The sequence below is a fragment of the Nematostella vectensis genome, chromosome 5 (genome assembly GCF_932526225.1).
Source record: "Nematostella vectensis chromosome 5, jaNemVect1.1, whole genome shotgun sequence".
Taxonomy (NCBI): domain Eukaryota; kingdom Metazoa; phylum Cnidaria; class Anthozoa; order Actiniaria; family Edwardsiidae; genus Nematostella; species Nematostella vectensis.
In genome coordinates, this window is record NC_064038.1 from 12,571,171 (window position 1) to 12,596,308 (window position 25,138).

Here is a 25,138-nt window from a genome sequence, read left to right on the forward strand (position 1 = left end):
AGGCTTGGTATTGTGCGGGAGCGTTAAAGAAGGGCGGGCTGATTGGTCTTTATGTAGGCGGGTCCTGTTCAGAGAGGGTGGTTTGAATTAAGGCTGAACTTGTGCGTAAACTTCCTGACAATAAAAAAAGACACAGGGAAAGGCATAGAATAGCAAGAGAAAAATAGCATACGGATGAGGGGTTCGAAAAGGCACAGATGCTATATATGTGATTGAAAATCGTGCACAACCAAAACATTACCGTGCCCTCTTTAGCTTTTAGGCATTTTCGAAATTAATCGATCTGGCACATTGGTCTGTTAATCTATCTAGGAATTGAAAGGCGGCAGAAGATCACGTTTACATTTTTATTATGTGTCATTCTTAACTATGAGGTGCAAATTATAATTTTCCTTTTATTACATAAAGGTTAATTGGTCGCGAAAAACGACTGGTTAAATGATTATAGCACAAGTATTCGTTTTTTTTCAACATCCAAACAAAATTAGATTTGGTAGGACATTATTTCGCTTTTGTAAAATGTCTGGTGATTTACTTTTATGTTGACTTCAGATGACAAATAGTCAACTGTTCTTCGATGGGGTGTCCAGTTTCCAGCATTTCGTCCCGGTTCCCTCATTTTACGGGATGCAAGTGGTGCCACTCCGCCACAAGTTTTGTGGGTTGAAGCATCATCTCATTCCAATGTCTGATTTCCGTTCCATATGATTCCACTCCGAGATTTATCACTCCTATTCGCTCGACTCGTAATTTGGAGTCGCTCTGGTATACCTCACAAAGCAGGCTAGAGTTTTTTAATTCCTCTTCTTTCATTTCGAAGACGAAGTGTTCGTTAAAGACAGGGTTGGTGGAGCCTTTCGCGACTTTCGTCTTTTTCTTATCGACGAGTTTGTTTTGTACATAGTAAAGCACTTTGACTTGAAAACCTGAAAGAGAATATAGGTAGAGTGTCATATGCTGGAGTCGTTATCCCTACTCCGTTTACCGAGGTAAAACATATGTTGGAGTCGTTATCCCTACTCCGTTTACCGGGGTAAAACATATGCTGGAGTCGTTATCCCTACTCCGTTTACCGGGGTAAAACATATGGTGGAGTCGTTATCCCTACTCCGTTTACCGGGGTAAAACATATGTTGGAGTCGTTATCCCTACTCCGTTTACCGGGGTAAAACATATGCTGGAGTCGTTATTCCTACTCCGTTTACCGGGGTAAAACATATGCTGGAGTCGTTATCCCTACTCCGTTTACCGAGGTAAAACATATGTTGGAGTCGTTATCCCTACTCCGTTTACCGGGGTAAAACATATGCTGGAGTCGTTATTCCTACTCCGTTTACCGGGGTAAAACATATGCTGGAGTCGTTATCCCTACTCCGTTTACCGGGGTAAAACATATGCTGGAGTCGTTATCCCTACTCCGTTTACCGGGGTAAAACATATGCTGGAGTCGTTATCCCTACTCCGTTTACCGGGGTAAAACATATGCTGGAGTCGTTATTCCTACTCCGTTTACCGGGGTAAAACATATGCTGGAGTCGTTATCCCTACTCCGTTTACCGAGGTAAAACATATGCTGGAGTCGTTATTCCTACTCCGTTTACCGGGGTAAAACATATGCTGGAGTCGTTATCCCTACTCCGTTTACCGAGGTAAAACATATGCTGGAGTCGTTATCCCTACTCCGTTTACCGAGGTAAAACATATGCTGGAGTCGTTATCCCTACTCCGTTTACCGAGGTAAAACATATGCTGGAGTCGTTATCCCTACTCCGTTTACCGGGGTAAAACATTTGCTGGAGTCGTTATCCCTACTCCGTTTACCGAGGTAAAACATATGCTAGAGTCGTTATCCCTACTCCGTTTACCGGGGTAAAACATATGCTGGAGTCGTTATCCCTACTCCGTTTACCGGGGTAAAACATATGCTGGAGTCGTTATTCCTACTCCGTTTACCGAGGTAAAACATATGCTAGAGTCGTTATCCCTACTCCGTTTACCGAGGTAAAACATATGCTGGAGTCGTTATCCCTACTCCGTTTACCGGGGTAAAACATATGTTGGAGTCGTTATCCCTACTCCGTTTACCGGGGTAAAACATATGCTGGAGTCGTTATCCCTACTCCGTTTACCGGGGTAAAACATATGCTGGAGTCGTTATCCCTACTCCGTTTACCGGGGTAAAACATATGTTGGAGTCGTTATCCCTACTCCGTTTACCGAGGTAAAACATATGCTGGAGTCGTTATCCCTACTCCGTTTACCGGGGTAAAACATATGCTGGAGTCGTTATCCCTACTCCGTTTACCGAGGTAAAACATATGCTGGAGTCGTTATCCCTACTCCGTTTACCGAGGTAAAACATATGCTGGAGTCGTTATCCCTACTCCGTTTACCGAGGTAAAACATATGCTAGAGTCGTTATCCCTACTCCGTTTACCGGGGTAAAACATATGCTGGAGTCGTTATCCCTACTCCGTTTACCGGGGTAAAACATATGCTGGAGTCGTTATTCCTACTCCGTTTACCGAGGTAAAACATATGCTAGAGTCGTTATCCCTACTCCGTTTACCGAGGTAAAACATATGCTGGAGTCGTTATCCCTACTCCGTTTACCGGGGTAAAACATATGTTGGAGTCGTTATCCCTACTCCGTTTACCGGGGTAAAACATATGCTGGAGTCGTTATCCCTACTCCGTTTACCGGGGTAAAACATATGCTGGAGTCGTTATCCCTACTCCGTTTACCGGGGTAAAACATATGTTGGAGTCGTTATCCCTACTCCGTTTACCGAGGTAAAACATATGCTGGAGTCGTTATCCCTACTCCGTTTACCGGGGTAAAACATATGCTGGAGTCGTTATCCCTACTCCGTTTACCGAGGTAAAACATATGCTGGAGTCGTTATCCCTACTCCGTTTACCGAGGTAAAACATATGCTGGAGTCGTTATCCCTACTCCGTTTACCGAGGTAAAACATATGCTGGAGTCGTTATCCCTACTCCGTTTACCGAGGTAAAACATATGCTGGAGTCGTTATCCCTACTCCGTTTACCGAGGTAAAACATATGCTGGAGTCGTTATCCCTACTCCGTTTACCGAGGTAAAACATATGCTGGAGTCGTTATCCCTACTCCGTTTACCGAGGTAAAACATATGCTGGAGTCGTTATCCCTACTCCGTTTACCGAGGTAAAACATATGCTGGAGTCGTTATCCCTACTCCGTTTACCGGGGTAAAACATATATTGGAGTCGTTATCCCTACTCCGTTTACCGGGGTAAAACATATGCTGGAGTCGTTATCCCTACTCCGTTTACCGGGGTAAAACATATGCTGGAGTCGTTATCCCTACTCCGTTTACCGAGGTAAAACATATGCTGGAGTCGTTATCCCTACTCCGTTTACCGAGGTAAAACATATGCTGGAGTCGTTATCCCTACTCCGTTTACCGGGGTAAAACATATGCTGGAGTCGTTACACCTACTCCGTTTACCGGGGTAAAACATATGTTGGAGTCGTTATCCCTACTCCGTTTACCGAGGTAAAACATATGCTGGAGTCGTTATCCCTACTCCGTTTACCGATGTAAAACATATGCTGGAGTCGTTATCCCTACTCCGTTTACCGGGGTAAAACATATGTTGGAGTCGTTATCCCTACTCCGTTTACCGGGGTAAAACATATGTTGGAGTCGTTATCCCTACTCCGTTTACCGGGGTAAAACATATGTTGGAGTCGTTATCCCTACTTCGTTTACCGGGGTAAAACATATGCTGGAGTCGTTATCCCTACTCCGTTTACCGGGGTAAAACATATGCTGGAGTCGTTATCCCTACTCCGTTTACCGGGGTAAAACATATGTTGGAGTCGTTATCCCTACTCCGTTTACCGAGGTAAAACATATGCTGGAGTCGTTATCCCTACTCCGTTTACCGGGGTAAAACATATGCTGGAGCCGTTATCCCTACTCCGTTTACCGGGGTAAAACATATGCTGGAGTCGTTATCCCTACTCCGTTTACCGGGGTAAAACATATGCTGGAGTCGTTATCCCTACTCCGTTTACCGAGGTAAAACATATGCTGGAGTCGTTATCCCTACTCCGTTTACCGGGGTAAAACATATGATGGAGTCGTTATCCGTACTCCGTTTACCGAGGTAAAACATATGCTGGAGTCGTTATCCGTACTCCGTTTACCGGGGTAAAACATATGCTGGAGTCGTTATCCGTACTCCGTTTAACGAGGTAAAACATATGATGGAGTCGTTATCCCTACTCCGTTTACCGGGGTAAAACATATGCTGGAGTCGTTATCCGTACTCCGTTTACCGAGGTAAAACATATACTGGAGTCGTTATCCCTACTCCGTTTACCGAGGTAAAACATATGCTGGAGTCGTTATCCGTACTCCGTTTACCGAGGTAAAACATATGATGGAGTCGTTATCCGTACTCCGTTTACCGAGGTAAAACATACGCTGGAGTCGTTATCCCTACTCCGTTTACCGGGGTAAAACATATGATGGAGTCGTTATCCCTACTCCGTTTACCGGGGTAAAACATATGATGGAGTCGTTATCCCTACTCCGTTTACCGGGGTAAAACATATGATGGAGTCGTTATCCCTACTCCGTTTACCGGGGTAAAACATATGATGGAGTCGTTATCCCTACTCCGTTTACCGGGGTAAAACATATGATGGAGTCGTTATCCCTACTCCGTTTACCGGGGTAAAACATATGATGGAGTCGTTATCCCTACTCCGTTTACCGGGGTAAAACATATGCTGGAGTCGTTATCCCTACTCCGTTTACCGAGGTAAAACATATGCTGGAGTCGTTATCCCTACTCCGTTTACCGGGGTATAACATATGCTGGAGTCGTTATCCCTACTCCGTTTACCGGGGTAAAACATATGCTGGAGTCGTTATCCCTACTCCGTTTACCGGGGTAAAACATATGATGGAGTCGTTATTCCTACTCCGTTTACCGGGGTAAAACATCTGCTGGAGTCGTTATCCGTACTCCGTTTACCGGGGTAAAACATATGCTGGAGTCGTTATTCCTACTCCGTTTACCGGGGTAAAACATATGTTGGAGTCGTTATCCGTACTCCGTTTACCGGGGTAAAACATATGTTGGAGTCGTTATTCCTACTCCGTTTACCGGGGTAAAACATCTGCTGGAGTCGTTATCCGTACTCCGTTTACCGGGGTAAAACATATGCTGGAGTCGTTATCCCTACTCCGTTTACCGAGGTAAAACATATGCTGGAGTCGTTATCCGTACTCCGTTTACCGAGGTAAAACATATGCTGGAGTCGTTATCCCTACTCCGTTTACCGGGGTAAAACATATGCTGGAGTCGTTATCCCTACTCCGTTTACCGGGGTAAAACATATGCTGGAGTCGTTATCCCTACTCCGTTTACCGGGGTAAAACATATGCTGGAGTCGTTATCCCTACTCCGTTTACCGGGGTAAAACATATGCTGGAGTCGTTATCCCTACTCCGTTTACCGGGGTAAAACATATGCTGGAGTCGTTATTCCTACTCCCTTTACCTGGGCGTGGCTGTGCAAAGGTCCATCAAGGTAATTTTATATTTCATTTTGCTTTCCACCACCCCCCCCCCCCGTCTTTCTTCTCTTCAATTGGGCTTCAGCAAGGACGATTAACCTTCCCAACTACTTCCCACAACCCTTTGCGACGCATGCATAAAACCGTGGTCAGATGGCAAGACATTGTAAACAAACAAAATGGCGTCGGGGAAGTTAGATGGCAATGCGCACGTTGCAAAGAGTTGTGGGAAGTAGTGGGGAAAGAATAGCACCGGTAGTAGAAATCAAAAAGCAATACGTAACAGACCCGTACCCAGGGGGGTGCAAGGGGTGGGAACGCACCCCCCCCCCCCCCCCCCCCCCACACACACACACACAACGGCCAAAGGTCCACTTTCGGTTCTGATTAGACGTGCTATTTGTAGACAAAACTATAAAGCATAAGCTAGATCACTCTGGTATGTAGCCAAATCCGACAACATAAACGCCCGTTGGAGATGCTGCAAAGGCATAAAAAATCCCTCTTTGTTCTTTCGGGGGTGGTCAGATTTTTAGAAAGTACCCCCCCTCCCCCCTCGGAAAAATTAGGTCCACCTTTTCGGATTCTGCACCCTCCCCCCCCCCACCCCAAGAAAAATCCTGGGTACGGGCCTGCGTGACATTTCACAGTGACATTTCACAGTGTACACTCTGAAGTTGACACTGTTCATTTCAGCCGTTTTCTTCCAAAGTGCAGTTCAAGTTTCACGGTCTAGCGAGGACGGGGGTTGTATGCTGAAGGGGCGGATACAGGGGGATGAATTGGGTCACTTTGTATCACTTTGTTTGAAGAAAATAAATGTATGAGGGACGGGAGGTACTGTCCATGTGCCTTCGACTGCTTGACTTTGCTGACGCGACAAATCCAATTCAGCACGAATTTTTTTTAGATCTATGTGACTTACCAAGAATCACTGGATCAGTTATAAGCCGTCTATCCGGCAATTATCCACCCCCTTTTTTGAAATCCTGGATCCGGATGATCCTGGATGAAAACTTAAAATAACCATCTTAAACAATTCAAACGCCCTTCGTAATAATCAATTTCCATACACGAATGGGATGGACTCTGCATGCTTCTTCGTTTTTGTTGTTGTGTGTGTCCGCCTTTATTATGTTTTTTACGCAGGAGAAATATAATATGGAATACAAATCATCCCTTGTAAACCGAGTACCTCAAATGCCGACAAATAACAACTAAAGAAGGTTACGTTGCTGCAAACCAATACAGAAAAGAGAAAGGAGACGATCATCGCTATGAAGTGTACCACCTGCACCCAATTACAAATCTCAATTTTTCAAATCCCGACAATCTTTCTGGCTTTGATGTGTTGAGTCTTTCTTTTTCGATAGTACGTCCTCAGTACATTTCTAAAGTAGTTTCATTTCCTCACCTAATGCCGAAGAAGAAGGTTCTGATAGCCTGGGAGGGGCTGGTAATCCTTCTGCTTTAACGATTTGTACGCCCAAATGACCTGCAGGGGGGTCCTGACACAAGGCCACCAATAGGGTGCCGTGCTCTTCATCCTTTGAGACCATGTACATGTTAATTAATGAGACGGGTATCCCTGTGTCTGCTCTCCACAGGTATTTAAGTGCATGGTTCTTGCCTCAAAACACTGTTGTAACAAGTCTTTTGTCCAACTGCGAGAAATACCGTTGCTTGACCGTATTCGTGGCCGGGATGGTTAATGTCGTTTGTCATTACATTTCCTAAAGCCTAACGACACACTAGGCGATTTTGTATGAGCGAATTCAATTGCCGGCAACCCTCAGCGGATTTGATCGTCAGTATAGGAGAAATCCGATGTCTAGATATCAAGAATTCGCAGCCGCAGCAGACAGGCCTGGGGTCGGATCCTAGGAAGCAGGTTAGAGCTAACCCAGAAATGGCTATTTTTACATTTGATTGGATAAAAGGAGCATCCATCCCTGGGTTTCTTTCTAGAGACTCAGCCCTGGAAATTTTCAGCCGGCGCACAAGCGTACAAAACCGCCTAATGTGTCGTAAGCTTAAGGATTGGGAGTTAAGGTGTAGTCTTTATTTTAAGAGGGTTATACTAACAAACTTGTAAGTAAGGTTTCATATCGTGTGACATACCGTTTCCTTATTGGAGGATAAGTATCAATGCATTATAAACCGTTTTCGAATTGAATTGTGTTAGGGTCAATTGATGAGGATAATGATTTGGAGTTTTGAAGCCGGGTGTTGTATGGTATATCGTCTTTTTCGGGTGCCGAGAGTAAGTCTTGCGTGACTGTTTCCGGTCTAGATTGTGTTTTGAGGTGGCTCGTAAAGTTGGGTGTTGTGTGACATACCGTTTCCTTATTGGAGGAGAGAGTAAGTCTTGCGTGACCGTTTCTGGTCTATATTGTGTGTTGAGGTGACTCGTAAGGTTGGGTGTTGTGTGACATATCGTCTTTTTCCGGTGCCGAGAGTAAGTCTTGCGTGACCGTTTCCGGTCTAGATTGTGTGTTGAGGTGACTCGGAAGGTTGGGTGTTGTGTGACAACAACTATTTGTCCGGTTAACGAGGGTTAATGTTGTGTGACATACCGTTTCCGGTCGGGATTGCGAGTTAAGGTGCCTCGTTAGAGTCTCTCCTTGCTCAAGGTCTATATCTGCTAACGGCATCATGATATCAGCCACGAATTCGCTAGCGAGCAAACAAAATAAGGATTAAAACGTTATTATGCATTCTCAGTTTACAAATCCATTTTGGACGCGCGAGAGAGCTTGGCCTGGGATTGACAATTCGAGTGACTTGGCTTAATTAATAAAACATGCCTAGCTTTCTCCTTGAAGCATTTTTTCCCCAACCTACTCTGCTACTCTCTCAGAGAAATTATGATCGGCATGCGGGTATTTTAGAATTGCTGAGGGAGAGAGGGGAAGGGGGTAATAGGTATCATATGTACAAATGATAGTATCTGACGATCCTTCACTAAGAAGTCTAAAAAATGACCTTCTTTTGGCGGCCGAGGCGGGTGTGCGTGCACTCTGCAACCCCCCCACCCCTCCCCCTTCTCTGTGTACGCGCCTGGTCGCCTGATCTGTTTATTTGGGAAGCAACAAAAAACTATATAAAGAACTATATAATGTCATCGCTACAAAGTACGATGATAATTTATTGTAAATAGGAATGTAATTGAAAAACAATTGCTAATTTTTTTTAATATGAATGTATTTGGAGCAACGCCAGTGAATCAAAGATAAAAAGGTGCCAAATAAAATAATTGAACTTGATCGGGTGTACAAGTAACTGGAGCACCAGCCACACCCAAAAGAGCACTATTTTGGGGAGGAAGTAGGCAGGACTTAGGCGGGTGGGGGGAGAAGAGGAAATGATTAAGGTTGGCAACAAATTTCCTGCGCATTGGAAATTTTATCCCCTGAAGCTAAAAGGCCTCTTACCTGCGCGAAAACTTGTCGTAGTCCAAAATAACAAACTTGAGGGTAGCTTTCTTCGCTTCCTCCAAAGTAATGCGGTCGAATGCGCAGATCCGATTAGACGCCAGGTTCATAAAGTTCGTTCGCTGATCTTTGCTGCCGTTGCCTGGCAACAGATGAACTCTGACGTACGGCGTTGAGACCCCGGTTGTACGTAGTTGGGGGAGATCGTATGTTCCATTGATCTGTGTTGAAAAAAATTAGACCGCCAGCAATAACACCTTATTGTGTGTTGTCTTTTTAATATACAAATATCGATGTATGTGCACGCTTAGCTTTGAAAGTTAACTGGAAAGAAATAACCCACTCTTTAGCGGTCGAGTTTCACGCGTGAAACCCGTGTGTATTTTGATAGGGGTGTGTGTTTGCCTCTCCCCCCCCCCCCCCCCCACCCCCTTTATATTTATATATAAAGAGAAAGATAGACGCTTACTTTAGAAGTCCAGACTCGTGCCCAGTCGCCAAAATGAGAAGAAAATAAGAAGGAATAAGGAAAACATAATTAATGCGCGGGTTGCCTGTAGCGATTAATTAGGCGCGCTCTGCCGTGTGGGTTACCTGTGGTCAAAGAAAAAAAAAAGAAGGTAGAGGCATAGTATTTTACCCACACGGCAGAGCGCGCCTAATTAATCCCCACAGGCAACCCGCGCATTAATTATGTTTCCCTTATTCCTTCTTATTTTCTTCTCATTTTGGCGACTGGGTACGAGTCTGTTAGGAGTCCACTTGACTTCAACTTCAATAAAGCAACCTTGAGTTTGAATTTCAGGAAATGAAGGGAAGCGTTGTGAACAATCGTGTTGAGCAAAGATCGCACCTGACATTCTGGGGACCTAGCTTCAGTGATAAATTTTACAACACCCAAAAAACCATATAAAAGAGTGATTGGAGACTGGTACGAAATGATCAAGAGCCCCCATTCCTTTCCGAAACACGTCATAATGGCATGAATATGTTTTGATGCCGAAAATTTCCATTTTAAAAGTTGCTTCGAAAAATTATCTGCCTTTTTCCCAGGAGGGACCATTCCGTTTTTTTTTCCCCAGCCAGCAGTGATTAGGCATTTTAGCACATGAATAATTGCCAGTATAACCGATCGGGACGAATTTTTCCACCAAGATCTGCTCCAGCGCCGCCCAAAATATTCCCAGCACAACTATTCAGGCTCTACAAATTTACCAGCAGAACCATTCGGGACGATTTATTTCTCAGCAACCAAGGGGTCTAATAAATTCCAAGCCAGCAAAAACTTAAATGCGGAACAGACTTTTTTTCGGCCCTTAGATTATTAGATGAGAGAGAGCATTGAGACAACATTACTGTTAAAAGGAGTATGAAGGTGACAGAAAAACAAAACAGGAAACGTGAGCTACTTAGTTTCTTGTTATTTATGGCGTCTTGCATATAAAATAATTAATCAGTAAGAATTTTGCAAGAAGTTATTCGCAAATACTGTAAAATTGCGTAAATCGAATAAAATTTCTCAACAAATAACTGAAACGCCAAAAAACGCATTAAAAAAACATAATATTTTAATAATATAAAAATATGGAATTGTTTTAATATGGTAAACAAAAATCCAAACATAGCAAATTATCCTAATACTTACTAGATATTTAAAAATTCGGAACAAAAAAAATCGGTACGTATTGTAATGTAAGATAAAATTAGCACTCACCTGAATTACAAGTAAACTTTTGTTCGACACAAAGTGCAGAGAAACTTGCATTTTCCCATACGGCGCAATAGAGTTTCTTCTGGAAGCAGAATTCTTCCTAGGCGCCAATGAACCCCCCTGACTTGATAAAGCACGCCTATACTGAGGCCTCGATCCGGGAGGAGTCCGTTCCCCCGAGGCCGCCTCAGCGCTCATCGATCGTCCTAATTGTGGCTGTACTTGTGTTGTCCCAGTCACGGAGAGTTTGTCTCTTTCTGATGTGTGAGAAGCGTTATCGTCTTCCTTCTCCTCGAAAGCTTCTTCATCGAGTAGTCCTCCGCTATACGGAGGGATGATAAACTCTGGTGGCTCGTTCGGGGATATGTATCGGTACTGTGAGGGTCGTTTCAGGAGTTTTGGACGTTTGCGCTCTTGGTAATGCTTGCGAATATATAACAAGCATAAGATCGCGAGAAGAATGAAGAACAAAAGCGCAGCCACCGAGACCGCAATCTCGACGTAATGAATAACCGAATTTTCCATTGTTTGTGCTTTCAGATAGTGTTTGTTTATGTCCTGCTAACTTTCGATTTCAAACTAGCGATGACGGAGGATACATCTCAATATTCCATTAGAATCTCTTCTTTAACAGAAAAACACATTTTGCCATTTAGTTGCCTGAGTTGCGCTGTAAGTGATTTTACATACAAATTGTATAACCGTTAAATTTGAATTTTTCCCGCCTGTTGTCATAAATCTTTAGTAGTTTTCAACTGACCGACCCACAATTTTCACTGAACCACGAGCCTTGGTCTTCTTGACTTTAGCCTTCACAACATGCCATTTCCTAAACTTTTCTGTCCATTTGCGTGTGCTGCTTTCATTTTCGTGTCTTCACAAAAGATCCAACGGAAAAAAATTAAAGCAAGCGCTCTTGTATTTGACGAAGAGTGCAAATGTTTCCTAAGAGCCAACCAGCCAGTAGAAATAGAGACGATTTTACAACGCTGACAGACGAATTGACAGTTGAGAAGTCTGCTCAGGTTTCAGTTCAGCAGATTAGTGAATAGGTTTCAAGTTACCAATGATGATGACAGTCTTGCAGCGCTGGGATGGTAGGGGGGCTCTACTTGTTTTCGCTATGCATTCAACCAAATCAAAACTAAATTGAAAGGATTAGCAGCGAAGGATTTTGAGTAATTGCAGTAACTTAACACGTTTTTGACGATTCAGACAAAATTCAATAAGGAAAACATTGCTTTATTTTTGTAGATTACGGAAGTGCATCGTCGTATTTACAGAAATAGAAGACATACAAAAACATAAAATTAAAGGATGACATTAACTCTACTAGTTTGAGAATAAATATGACATTGTTGACACTGTCATTCATTTGATGACACGGACTTCCTTGTTGAACTAGACCCTGCGTGCAGGGTTGACTGGGATACCTGAGATCTGCAACTTTTTTGTGTGACATGTATGACAAAGATTTTACTGCCTACTTTGGATATAATAAAGAAAATATATAATCTTGTTTTTTTTATTGAAAAATTCCACATCACAACACTGATTAGGGCGAGAAAGGTAAGAGCATCATCTCTTCAGGTGTGGAGTGGACTCGAGGTGTGCTCCATTAAAGTAGACAGGGCTGATTGTGCTATCTTCAAATACTATCCCCACATCAGAGTTAGCATCGAAATAAGATTAAGGAAAGCTGAGAATGTGTTTTAAAATTGTTATTTCTTAAACATTTCTTTGGTTCACTCCCCTTAATGTGCTATCACTTAGGGGTAAATTTTGAAAGGGGCTATAGAATATCCAGATCTGATTGAAATTTATAGAGCATAAACATATTTTCAATATCAACAACATTACAAAAATATTACAAATCTCTAGATTTTTTTGAATTTGTTCCATAAAAAAAAATGACATTCATTGAGTGATAAAGGTATTTCAGGGAAATAATAAAACTTAAGCTTATCTAAAGGAAGCACAAAAGTACCAAAATAATTTTAATAGATTTAAGTACATATTTTACACTTACATGACTTACAACACCTATGCTGTACTTTATTAAAATCGACATGGTTAAAATGATGAGATTCAATGAGAGAGATCAAGATATTTTATAGTAAGAAAATAAAATTCATCTTAGGGTAGCCGGTCAAGTGTCCAATGTAAAGTAGATTCATCGACTAAGCTATTTGTAGGAGACGATTTTCATCAATTGTTACAAACTACTTCCACTTCAAAATGGATTGAGCAATCAAGGTAAATACCTCGAGTCCATTCATGAGTGTCCAGAGGACATTTAATAACGTCTTGAAGTAAGCTGTATGAGTCTAAAGCAGTCAGCACTTTGAGCCGCGTGTCTCGCAGTCGGGTCGCAAATGTAAACACGAGTAAATACAGCGAAATCAATCCAAGCTGAGATGATTTTCCAAAATAACTTGGTAGAAATTGAGGCTATGGTTAAATATGCAGTTATTAAATCGCGAATTGGGCCTTCAACTGCACAAATAACATGGATTTGAGAGCTGGAATCTCAAATTCAAGATGGCGGCCATGACACAAATTATGCAAAAGATTTTGGTAACTAAGCGTTGCGATGACGTAGGACAGTAGGCTAGATACTTCGTGTAAGAAAAAGGCTTCAGTAAGGTCGCAATCAATACACTAAAACAAGCGAAGTATTGACTATGGCGCAAAGGCTCTTGGGGTATTGCGAAACATTGCAGATTTCCCGGGACCACGAAAAAAAAAACAGTTGCAATTTATAACTGGGCTACCACAGGTATCCCAGTAAAAATACACCCACCACTGCACTGTAGAGTGGTTTTCAAATCCCGTGAAACAAAATGTAAAGTGTAATAGTCAAGCCAGAACAAAAGAGAACAAAGAAATTACAGTGTATTAGTAATAAATATACTAAATAGTTTTTCACGAGTTTTTGAGAACCACTCTATTCTGAGAAAAAAATGCAGAGTAATATATAATTGTTTTTTTTGTTTTTGTTTTAATTGCAAGTGCCTTTTGTTTAGAAACAGCGGTGATTTAGACGGTTTAGGTGATTTTTAGGACAAAGACTACAGAAGTTTATGATTAAGGGGTCGAGTAAGCACAAATACAATTTTGATTTTGCTTATCAAATATCACCCACCACTGGGTCCGCCCCCTGGGGACATTCTATGAGCAAATTATTCGCACAATTATCATCACCAAGAACCCATATTTTTCTTAATGGCTTGTAAAAGACACCCAGCGGGAACCTCTATCTTAGTGTTTTTTTTTAGCTTTCATCAGTAAAATTAATAACAGAATTTTTTTTTCAAAAAATCCAAACCGGAGTTCTTACCATGTTAATCACTAGTGTAGAACAAAAGATCTGTTCACAAAAAAAAAAAAAGAAATGTCTGTATTAATACATGAGTATAAAAGTAAGGTATGCAAAATATGCCTTAGGAAGGGAGGGGGGGGCATAATGCGTGCTTGAGAAAATGCCCTCCCTACGCTACTTAGGGTGGATAGGTCGGGCGTTGTCAAAGTTAAAATATAAATCTTTCGTTTCGTTTGTTATTCTGGATTTTAATAAGCAGACTCTGGGGGCCTTAAATTATAAATTTTAATTTCGATTTTTTTTTTAACTTGTTTGTTCATGTTTAGACTACGTCATGCCGTGATCTACCATTCTCTTGAGGTTCGAGTTCACTTCGAGCATGCGCTTAGCTGAAAACCGCATTACCGGATCGCGCTGCGCGCTCGAAGCGACTTCAGCTCACTAAAGTTGATTTTTCCCTGCACCAACGATGAAAAATGCAATATGCTAGATGCAACATGACACACAGAGCAATTTTCCTCGCAATGTTGCATAGTAATAAGCAACCGTTTTTCTTGCAACGGGACAAAAATTTAATTAAAGTTGCAAGAAGGGCATGTCACAGCAAAATTCGTTGTTGCGCGACCTTGGCGAAGTCAAAATCCTTGTCTCGTTTGGGAATAGCGCGTAGTCATACACAAGCTTTCGGGGCGGTTTGTCTGGTTTTAATTGTTTGGTTTGATTGACTACGCGCTATTCCCAAACGAAGAAAGGAATTTTCGATTCTGGGAGGTCGCGCAACAACGAATTTGGCTATAAACACGTGTAATGTTTTTGCAACTCGCAACGCGACAACAATGGCTCGCGAATTACAGGGAAAATCGCCTCGTGTAACATTGTCTTAAAGCCGCATTGTCACCAGTTTACTTCCGGTCGATTACGTAACAATCTCCGATGATTTTAAACGGAAAACGCGATATTTCAAAATATTGAAAGCAGTGTGTTTATTGAAAGTTTCTTTGAGGATGTGATTGATAATTTAGAGCGGATGGCCTGTTTGATATCTCGGATTTTAATAGATTCTTTTGTCTTTTAACGGTTGTGGTTTCCGTCGGACCTCCTGAAGTAAACTGGTGACAATGCGGCTTTAAAAACAAAGGATGGCTGTAATCCAGTGCATATGCATGCAAGCTACGATTCTTCAAATCTATGGCCCAGCGTCTTCTTACCTCATATATCTATCTTACAGCACTTATACTACAAACATACTACAAATATCTTACTAATTGTTTCCTTATATGGTACCAACCGCCTAATACGGCGTTTTATGAAACTTATGCCACTCTGTGATTGGTTCATGCGGACAATTGACCACAGCGCGCCAGAAATCAACTTCTGACTGAAATGGCGCGTCCTGTCCTAGTACGACATAGCCGATGCACACTGCCCCCCTCAGTAAATCTTGATTGAAAAGCGAAAACTGTAGACTATAGCTGTCCAGTGTGCACGCGCTTGTGGTTGGGATGTGGAAATTGAACTCTTCCGAGTCCGAGTTTTTCTTGGTTTTCTTCGATCGTGTTTGCTGCTTTTGGATGGTCTCTCCTTTGTGTGTGAGCTCGATGGAAATGGTGGGATCTGGAAAATAAATAAGTGAAACAGTGAAAATTGAGAATTCCCTGTAAAGTAAAATTAATGCCATAAAACAATGTTTTAAAAATAGAAATAATATTCAAGGTGGTTATTGTCTAGACAATTTGATTCTTTTTTTTGGAACGCGTCACCTTTATAAAAATATTTTGCTGCTTTCTGAGCCTCGTTTTATTATTAGTATGTTCTTAAAATTTAACAAATTACAGGCTGGGCGCCCTTATAAAAAAGATTCCTACAAAAAAAAGAGTGTATTCGAGATCACTACTATGCAATATCACGCAATGAAAAATAAATTAGGTCATTGGCTAAAACCCTACATTGTCTTGGGCATTGTTTGGGACCGTCGACTGTATATATTTTCAGACCCCCGCCCCAACGTTTCCGGCAGACAGAGTAGATAAAGCGCTAGAACATGGAAAAGAAAAAGCTGGCGCACACAAGTCTTTACGCCACAGTATGGTAGTCCCAGGGCTTTACAGCCACAATCAAACATTGTTGACAGGTCATAAAGTATTACTCTAAACTTATGAGAAGATATTTGATAATGAAGTCAAAGTCAACACGATAATGAAGTCAACGTCAACACGTTTCAAAAGAAGCTATCTATGTAATGGTGACGTACTTTTGCAAGACTTGGCGAGGTCTTTGATCTGATGCACGACAGCTTTCACTTGAGCCGAGGTCGCGTAATGACAAACGGAGAGCAACACCTCTCCCAACCCATCCTGACGAAAAGTTTAGAGAGAGAACAGAAATGAGATATTACAGGTACAGTCATTGACTTGGAAGTTGCCCAGGCGCGTACCCAGGATTAGCTAGGGGGGGGGGGGGGGGGGGTGCGAAGTATAGTATTTGGGGAGATGAACCAGTTTTTTGGCCGCCAAGAGAGGGGGGGGGCTTCCTATATTAATAACGATGTTTCTTACATTCTCTAAAGCATTGAATTATTTCGACAAAGGAAGACTCGATAATGGCGAACTTTATGTTAACATTGCAGAATTACAGAAATTATTTTCCCCTCCTCTCCCCTCCCCTGTCAAATATCTAATGGACCCCCCTCACCTCTTCTGTAATGCCCGAACTCTTGGGCAGTAAGTCCTTGGCCATTATCGTGTTCCGTAAAACCCCCTTGTCTGAGAGGAAGATCAATGCCTCGCCTACCACCTCGCCACGTGTGAACCCGCTCTCCTTGTTAGTGACTTTGAGTCGTAAAGTGGATTGAAGTAGCTGAGTCAGGTCCACATCTTCAAAAATTATCTTCTCGTCATAGATTGGGTTGCAAGTTTTCTTGTGAACCTTAAATAAGAAAGCAACAGTATAGTAATTCTGGTGTTGGTGTTGGCTTAGCTTAGATTTAGCGGGAGCATAAAAAGACGGCGTGATTGGCCTGGGTTAGCCGATGGAAATGGGTGTCTTGTGTGAGTCGGTATTATTATTATTATTATTATTATTATTATTATTATTATTATTATTATTATTATTATTATTATTATTATTATTATTATTATTATTATTATTATTATTATTATTATTATTATTATTATTATTATTATTATTATTATTATTATTATTGGTGTGAGAGCTTAAAATGGCGGCTTGTTTGGCCTATTTTTTTTTTCAAACTGTACCTTGCTTTGAAGCCTGTGTTGTTTCATAGGCATGGATAGATGCAACCTCACAAAGGAATCCAACAAGTTGTTATTCTTCATCGGTAAATCCACGGCGTTGACCAAGTGCACCACTAACTGCTTCTTCTCCTCGTTAAAACCAATAGTCAGCATTATCTTCCCTCTCTTCGTCGAGGGCAGCGGTTTAGTGGGCTTAGGGTTCGCCGTGCTGACTCCGAGGCTATCACTAGAAGTGCGGCGATGGATCTCACTGAATCGCTTCTTAAGGGGAGGGCGTGGCTTGGGTCCGGAGCACCCGTCCGGCATACTAGTCATCTTGCGCAGACTAAGATGCGCACTGCGAGTGGTTTGAGAGATCCTGCGCCCTTGTTCTGGTTCGGAGTCCGTGCTGGCTGTGCTAAGAGTGTGAATACGCTTGGTCGTGATGGACGCGTGAAGGTTTTCGCATGAGCTCGTGGACGTAATTGACGCTGCGCGGTCTGGAGACGAAATAGGGTAGGTTCTTCATATATGGTTAACTATAGTGTCCCTTGCCCTTACCCTAAACCTAACGTTAACTCTAACCCTAATCCTAACTATAGTGAACCATATATGAAGGATCTTTATTGCACCTGTTTCAAATATTGCACTCGAAAAATCGATGTGTAAGCAAATAAGTGCAAAAAACTAGATCATGTTTGGAAAGCTGTACAATTCTTTTGTGGCTCTCAACGTTGATATGGACAAGACAAGAATTCGCCCTACTTTACCGATGTACCAAAGCGGGCTACGATACATTATGGACTATCGAGTGCAAACTTATTCAAAATAGGTGTTTACAATGATCATTGCATCCATGAAACAGATGAGCCAGTCTCCCGTCTGAGCCTGAGGGGCCCAGGCCGGCTCCCCGTGAGGTCCTAGAAACAGTCTTTGCCTGATCTCTAGGGACACAGGGATCCCACGGCAGGATTTATCAAGTGTAATGTCAGAACGCAGCGTGTGGAGAGGTATAGCGCGGGCTAGCTCTGCTGAGGCGGCCAAAGGATAACGATAATGAATGATACATTGGAGCTACATTTAGGCGCGAACTTACTATTAATAATTGGCAGTTTTTTGTACAAAATCTCTTTGAAAAAACAAACAAATAAAATATACATAGATACACCATACTTAAATAAAATGCTTTGTTATTCAAAGTAAAAATATAGCTCAATTACTGCTCAAACATTAAAACGTTTATGAACAATGATATTCTCACATTTGATAAGATTACAATATTCAAGAAAAGTCCAAAATTACAGTGTCAGACAATCCAGTCTCCCCCATTACCCCCTCCCCCCTCGTTTTGGTACAAACCATGTGTTGGCGATATTGGCGACACAGGAGAAGCCACGTCGCTCTCTGTAGTGTTACTCCGGGGACGGCGAAGGATTGAGGTCCCGGATGCTGAGAAAAACAGCGACTCTCGCCGGACACCGCTTGTCCAGGGTCCGGGAGTTTCTGTCCGAGATTCGGACGATTGTTCGCCCGGAAACATGGACAGATCTGTAATTGACTGTAGGCGCCTTATTAGTGGGCCATCAGAACTCTATGGCAAGATAAATGGATAAATTCAGCCAGATTATTGGTGGGTCGATGTTCACAGCATATAAATCCCACCAGTACTCTCCCAACACCTGTGATGTGTTGTATTTATAGAGCCGTTGTCAGCCGCACCTTAGTTATTGTTTTCAACAAATATTAGATGACAAAAATGGTGAAAAGGAATCAAAAACCACATAAAAATAAAAACTTATACTATATTCACCAGATTTAATAGAAAAATATTGCATTATCTCCCCCAACTATGCCGATGGAAATAGATGCTTTTTCACACTTGGTACTTTGCTAGGATGATGATGATGATGACAAAATGGCTCTCGCCAGCACCCGGTGCTAGATTCAGGGTAGTTCACCTTTAATGCGTCCCTTTCAAAACGACATGACGGAAAAACCCTGAACATGCGCACTTCGAAGAAATTGAGAAAAAAGATACAAACAATTTCTCACAATGGCCATCAGTTCCTTGTATTCCGGACTGATTTTCCCTTTTCAAAACACAAATAACGTAAGGCTGAAATTCACATACCCAGATTTTGGCTATTTAAGATATTTTTCCTTGATCATCCTTGCGCTACGTATGAGCTCAGGAACGAAAAGCTCAAATTTCAACTTTACAAAAAGTCGCATCGATTTAAAAAAAGTAGCATTTGATCTTTTGTTTGATATTACTCACTAAATACTTAGGGGAATTTTCAGACTTATTCGATGTGAAATGAGCTTATTGGAAACGTCAAGTCATGTTTTTCCGTCATGTCTTCGAAAACACTTTCAGTGACTTCAAAAACAATTATCGTACCTCCACAGTCAAAAAATTACTGTCTTCACGCTGTTCGGTCGGCTGGACGAAAATGGGCGTTCCCTGCCACGTGAAACTGCGCCTGCGCTTGTTCAGTGGTGAAGCCACTTTTTCTTCTACTGCAGGCTCTTCCTCACATGTAAATGAGTCTTGGATCAACAAGGGGACCATGAGAGGAATAGTGAATTCCGGGGCATGGTGGGATATCCCAACCTGTCCCAGAATGCCACTGGCAACGGAGTACGGGTTCTTAGGTTTCTGTTTCCGTTGCCATAGAAACCGTGCTACAAGGATGGCAGTAAACAGCGCGAATGTGAGGGCAACGCCCACATACAGACCGACTTTCGCTCCCCCTGGAAAAAATAAAATCAGATGCCTTTGCTGTAATTAATTCTGACTCTAAGAGAGGCTATTCAAAGCCTAGAGCAAAGCAGGGTGTGGAATAGTTGATAAAAATATCTTTTTGGAATACAAAGTTAGAAAGTAAGTTATAAGAAATGCTCTAAATCGGTGAAAACTAATACAAATATCGATGATAAAAATAACATCATTTATTATCATGCCAACAAATTTCTACCCTGTGTGCAATGCATTTTGCAACTTAAATCACCATTGATATTGTTTTCATCTAATATTGGAATGCACGTGTTAAAATCTTGAAATAGCCATCTAAAAGCAAGCTTGGTATTTTTTTTTTTTTTTACCAAATTCAATCGAAAATATCGCATTGGCTTCATTCTCCACACGTGGCAATTATACTTTCTTGTCCTCAATATTTTTATTATCACTCATGACAGCTAGACCCTGTACAAACAGCATCGCTGGCACACTCTTCACAGTGGAGTGAGAACGCACGCGGTCGACCACAAGATAAAGGAAATGTTGGAAACTATTTCAGGGCATAACCCAACATGATTTGTAAACCGAGCAATGCTTTTTTTCAACAGACAATGCTTGCACGACAGTGCTGAAAAACGCAAGACTTGTTCCAGTACCGCGCCCTTTTTGTTTTGAAATGGCGGCATTTTACCGGCGAACTTTCACATTTCGACGAATGCTAAGAAAACTAGACCAAACATAAGGCTATAATTTTCTTTATGACTCCCTCATTATCACACAAATCTGTCATCTTTTGTACAGTATGGTTTTAATGCTGTACAGTTAGTCAAAACAGCAACATCCTTTCGTAACTTTACCCGAACGAGTCAACACTGAGATTTTGTTTGATTTTGCCAGAACACGCGCATGCGCATACGTTATTCAGCACTGGCTGCTTGCACGAGTTTAGCTTTGAAAGCTAGCGACATATTTCAACAGGGTCATAAACCTGCTCGCAACTCGCAAAAGATTACGACCCCATTATGCCTTTGCTGATGAAAATAGAATGTCGATTATTTTAGACGTCGTAAAGGTTTTGAAGAGCGTGCACTCGTTCTAGGTGTAGTTCACGTTCTAGAAACATCTAAAGATGATTTGTTTCCGCTAATACGAGGTGTATTCGAATATCGATAGAATGTTGAGCTTAAATGTGGATTATTTCTTTTATAAACAGGTCGAAGCTATGTTTCCTAAGCACACCCACATTCTAAGTCGATAAAGATTATCTATACAGAGTACAAAGTCTAGATGTTTTTGTGTTTTTGGGATTCCAGAAAAGAACCATACCACTAACGGTGTATTTTTCTCAGATTTCCAGCAGCAAAAATAAAGTTTTTTTAGGATTTTTTTTTTACTTTACTGGAAATCGGCACTGAATGGAATTGAATGGAAGTACGCGAAAATCTGTTATGGCTGATGCATTTCATCCGTTTTCCAACAAACCACGTTAAAACCTTAAAACTCGACAAAAACCATGACATAATATGCTTAGATTATTTTTATCTGTTTCTAGTCCTAATATTTTGCTTATTTGATCGCCAATGTGCGAACATATTTTTTTCTATATCGTTGTCCAAGCCCGCGTCGGACTAAAATCTTTAATCTCTAATACCTAACTTGGATCACGCATTCTTTGGCTATCATTCCTTGACTGTCTCATCGGCGTTCATGTCGCTATTCTTCTATTCTCTTTGCTGTTTTGTGCTTAAGATATGAGTCGACGAGACAGATCTCCTGCCGTGAAATTCGCCAACAAACCCGCAAAAATCTGATGCGCTTCGGTCCGCATCTGCGCGTACCATCTTAATCATATAATAAAAAACGTCTTATCCGCGGTATAGTAGTGCACACGTATGACGCGTGTCGGATCAGTTGGCGAGTGAGGGTGATGATAGCCGCACCCTTGCGCGGATTACCATACCAGCGCCTACAGGCCCTCATGGTGTTGAGTATAATTCAAAGATGGTCCGATACAAATCGAAAATATTCGAGGTTATAGAGCGAAAGATAAAAAAGCATGATTTTAAATTCCCTATCAAACCAAAAGTTATGCATTAAAGCCTTTTTTACGCTCTTTTGAATATTGATTTTCCAAAGCCAATGATATTTCCTAAACAAGGAAGGAGTAGAAAATGATTTTAAAGAAGGAATCCAAGACGAAAAGATAACAATAAAAAAATAATAAAAAAGAAGGAATCAAGTGGAAGGTGTGCTCAATGGACATTTTCTTATTTCATCCGACGCAACCGAGGCCCTGGAGTAAAAGTGGTAACAGAGTTTGACATTGGCGGGTCTAGGAGTTCAAAAAATAATGGTGGCATGATTGGTGGGGGGGAGGGATATAACAAAAGACATAACAAAATAAGTTGATGGATCTGGACGATACAAAGCAGAAATTTGCTAAAAGGGGAATTGTTGATTCGACCAAGATTGAATTTACCACTGCTTTGCCTGAACGTAAGGCCAAGAAGCAGGATTTGGGTTACTGGGGACGGGATTTCAGTCAAAACGGGATTTGCTCGGTAAACAGCGGGGTCAACTGGAAGATCGAAATTCCATAGGAGCCTGTAAAAACTAGAATATGAATTTGGAAAGGGGTGAATTATAATAAAAAATATGTATAAGAAATTCATCAAAATATCCTCCCCTGGTCATACTATACTGCAGGAGAAAAACGCAGGTAATAAAGAGATTGAAGAAAGAACGCGATCATTGAACAAAGCCAAGACACTATGGCACGCAGAAGTCGCAAAAGAAGAAAGCGGTCACTAACATGGCCTGTATAGAATCAAGAAAGCACTTATAGGTCAACCTGTCGCATGTCTGTAAAGGGCAAACAATGTGCGCAAAGAAACATGAGCCAACTTCCGTGACGAACATAGACCACTCTACGCCACCACTATTAAATACTCACAAAAGGGTGTTTATAATATCAAAGTATAGAAAGAACACCAGGAAAGCTTAGTTCTGCTCGTAGAAGAGAACGATTATTGAAGTATCAGCAGTACAGTTCACCAATAAGTGCAGAGTCTGTTATTTTTAGTAATAAGCGCTTTTAAACCCTTTGCATAACAAAGTCACGTCTAGAAAAAATATCGGTATACTAAACATGCAGCGATGACACTTATCCTAGGCAAGACATTAACTCGAGGCTTGCAAAAAATATCTTGGAACAGTTGTTAGAGCTCACCGGAGTATTTTATTGAATATCGCTCAACAAAGAGGGTTTCTGAATAGTTTAGGAACTAGGAATTTATGTATTAAAGCTGTTCCATGATTATGTATTAATGCTGTTCCATTAAAGAAGAAAATGTGAGCGGTCGAGATAACTCGGTAAAAACGCGCGAAAAGTAAATTGCGCGGGGAGCGGATTGCACCAGTCAAAATAATATTCAACTTATTAGATAATGATCGCTATGCCTTTCGAAATAGGTATTTACCTGCTCATAAATCTTCTTGAAAGTTAAACACCGATCTTAGCAGAGAGAAACGGTATTTGGGACTACTTGTAGGGTACTAGATTTGGAAACGAGTTTTTGTGATGAGGTAATGCTTGATTGCTCGAGACACTTACATTCCATTCCAGAATTCAGGCTTCCTCCTCACTCTCTTGGTCAGGGAGACAACATCACTAAACTAAACTTCATTGGACTTCTATCTTGTGTCCCTCTGTTGTGTGTCGTTTGATAGGTTACCGAGTACGGGAATACGGCGCAATAAGGGTTGATATATTGCCTAGCATTTTCCGCCGCTAAATATTGATTTCTCGTCTTGATTCTTGAGGGAGTTCAAGTGATCTTGGGGTCGTGGTAGACTGCTTTGATTGATTGATACTATTGTTAAGTCTAATCGTCATGTATGCAATCATGGGCAATCATAGCACCGCTAACAACTCACCAATTTGACCCAATTGTTTTGCAAGATCTCAATTATTATTAGAAAAGGTATTTCGCGCTTTTTTAGTGTCTAAAACAGGTAGATACCAAAATTTGAAAGGTGAAAAAGCTCGGCATGCATTAACAATTTATTTGGAGTTGTATGGCAAATTGTACACTGCGTTTAGGAATTTTATACCCTACCAGAGACTCGAGCTTCACGCGTTTACCGTCACATACCGGCAAAAATCAAAGGAAATCAAAGAAGGAAAAGAACCTGAAGAGTAGTAATAGTTGTGCTTGCTAACTAGCCCTGAAAGTCTAGGTTAAATGACTTTGTATTTTCGCTTTCTTTCTCGCGATTAAAGTATGATTGTTTATTATTGAGAGCGTGACATTTGTCAACATAGCGGTGGTGTGCTTTGGTCTCTGACCCCGTCTCAACAGAGCGGAAGATTACTCTCGCGATTACTCTCGCGTAACTCAGGGAAAAAAAACTGACCTTAGTAGTACTGGTCTGATTTCACCTAATTTTAATAACATTCTAAGAACATGCCCAGGCTCTTCTCTGCTAGGAGAGCTTTTTTCTTGTTTGTTTCTCTATCAGTTCACTTGTCCGTGTCGCGTCCCTGTTCTGTCGCTTTCCCTATTGTTTACACAACTGCACAACTTTTTTTGCAACTTGCAATGCGCCTGCATTGAAATTATAATTTACAGTCGTTGCCTTCTTTTCCGGAAAAAATGAAGCGTTTTGGTTGGGTAATTTTCTGAAATGGTTCTGCAGGTTGCATTGTATGTTCCAAAAAGGGGATTGTTAAACGCGTATTTTTTTTTTTTTTTTTTTGCATCACGCAACATAAGAAAAAAAAATGCTTACGAAGTTGCAGGAAAAATTGTCTCGTATAACATAGCCTCAACACGATGAGACGTGTTTGGTCCTGTGTCTTCTTACATTTTCACGGGGGTCCTGTGTCCCATGGTACACAGGGGTCCTCTTTTCTACGGTACGCAATCATTGACGTTGGTCCTGTGTACGCACGATGGTACGTTGGTACATTTAACGGGAAACCTGTGTTCTATTGTATGCAAACATTGACCAAGATTCCTGTGTTCTATAGTACGCAAATTTGACGGGGGCCCTGTGTTCTATCGTACGGAAATTTGACAGGGTTTTATTGTCTTTTATGGTTTGTAAACATCGGGG

At 41.5% G+C, this 25,138-nt stretch overlaps 2 protein-coding genes across 2 annotated transcripts; both read right to left on the reverse strand.

The window, feature by feature from the left end:
- Positions 1 to 333: 333 nt before the first annotated feature.
- Positions 334 to 11,851, reverse strand: LOC5514146 (synaptotagmin-7). Its single transcript, XM_048727458.1, has 5 exons — positions 10,726 to 11,851; positions 9,012 to 9,232; positions 8,154 to 8,253; positions 6,992 to 7,124; positions 334 to 926 (listed from the first exon to the last, which is right to left on the reverse strand). The coding sequence occupies exons 1-5, from the start codon at positions 11,245 to 11,247 to the stop codon at positions 616 to 618; spliced, it is 1,287 nt and encodes a 428-aa protein (XP_048583415.1). The 5' UTR covers positions 11,248 to 11,851; the 3' UTR covers positions 334 to 615.
- Positions 11,852 to 15,113: 3,262 nt separating this feature from the next.
- Positions 15,114 to 23,971, reverse strand: LOC5514147 (synaptotagmin-4). Its single transcript, XM_032383747.2, has 7 exons — positions 23,634 to 23,971; positions 19,682 to 20,034; positions 18,640 to 18,871; positions 17,302 to 17,780; positions 16,736 to 16,969; positions 16,296 to 16,398; positions 15,114 to 15,658 (listed from the first exon to the last, which is right to left on the reverse strand). The coding sequence occupies exons 1-7, from the start codon at positions 23,638 to 23,640 to the stop codon at positions 15,336 to 15,338; spliced, it is 1,731 nt and encodes a 576-aa protein (XP_032239638.2). The 5' UTR covers positions 23,641 to 23,971; the 3' UTR covers positions 15,114 to 15,335.
- Between the last annotated feature and the right edge of the window lie 1,167 nt (positions 23,972 to 25,138).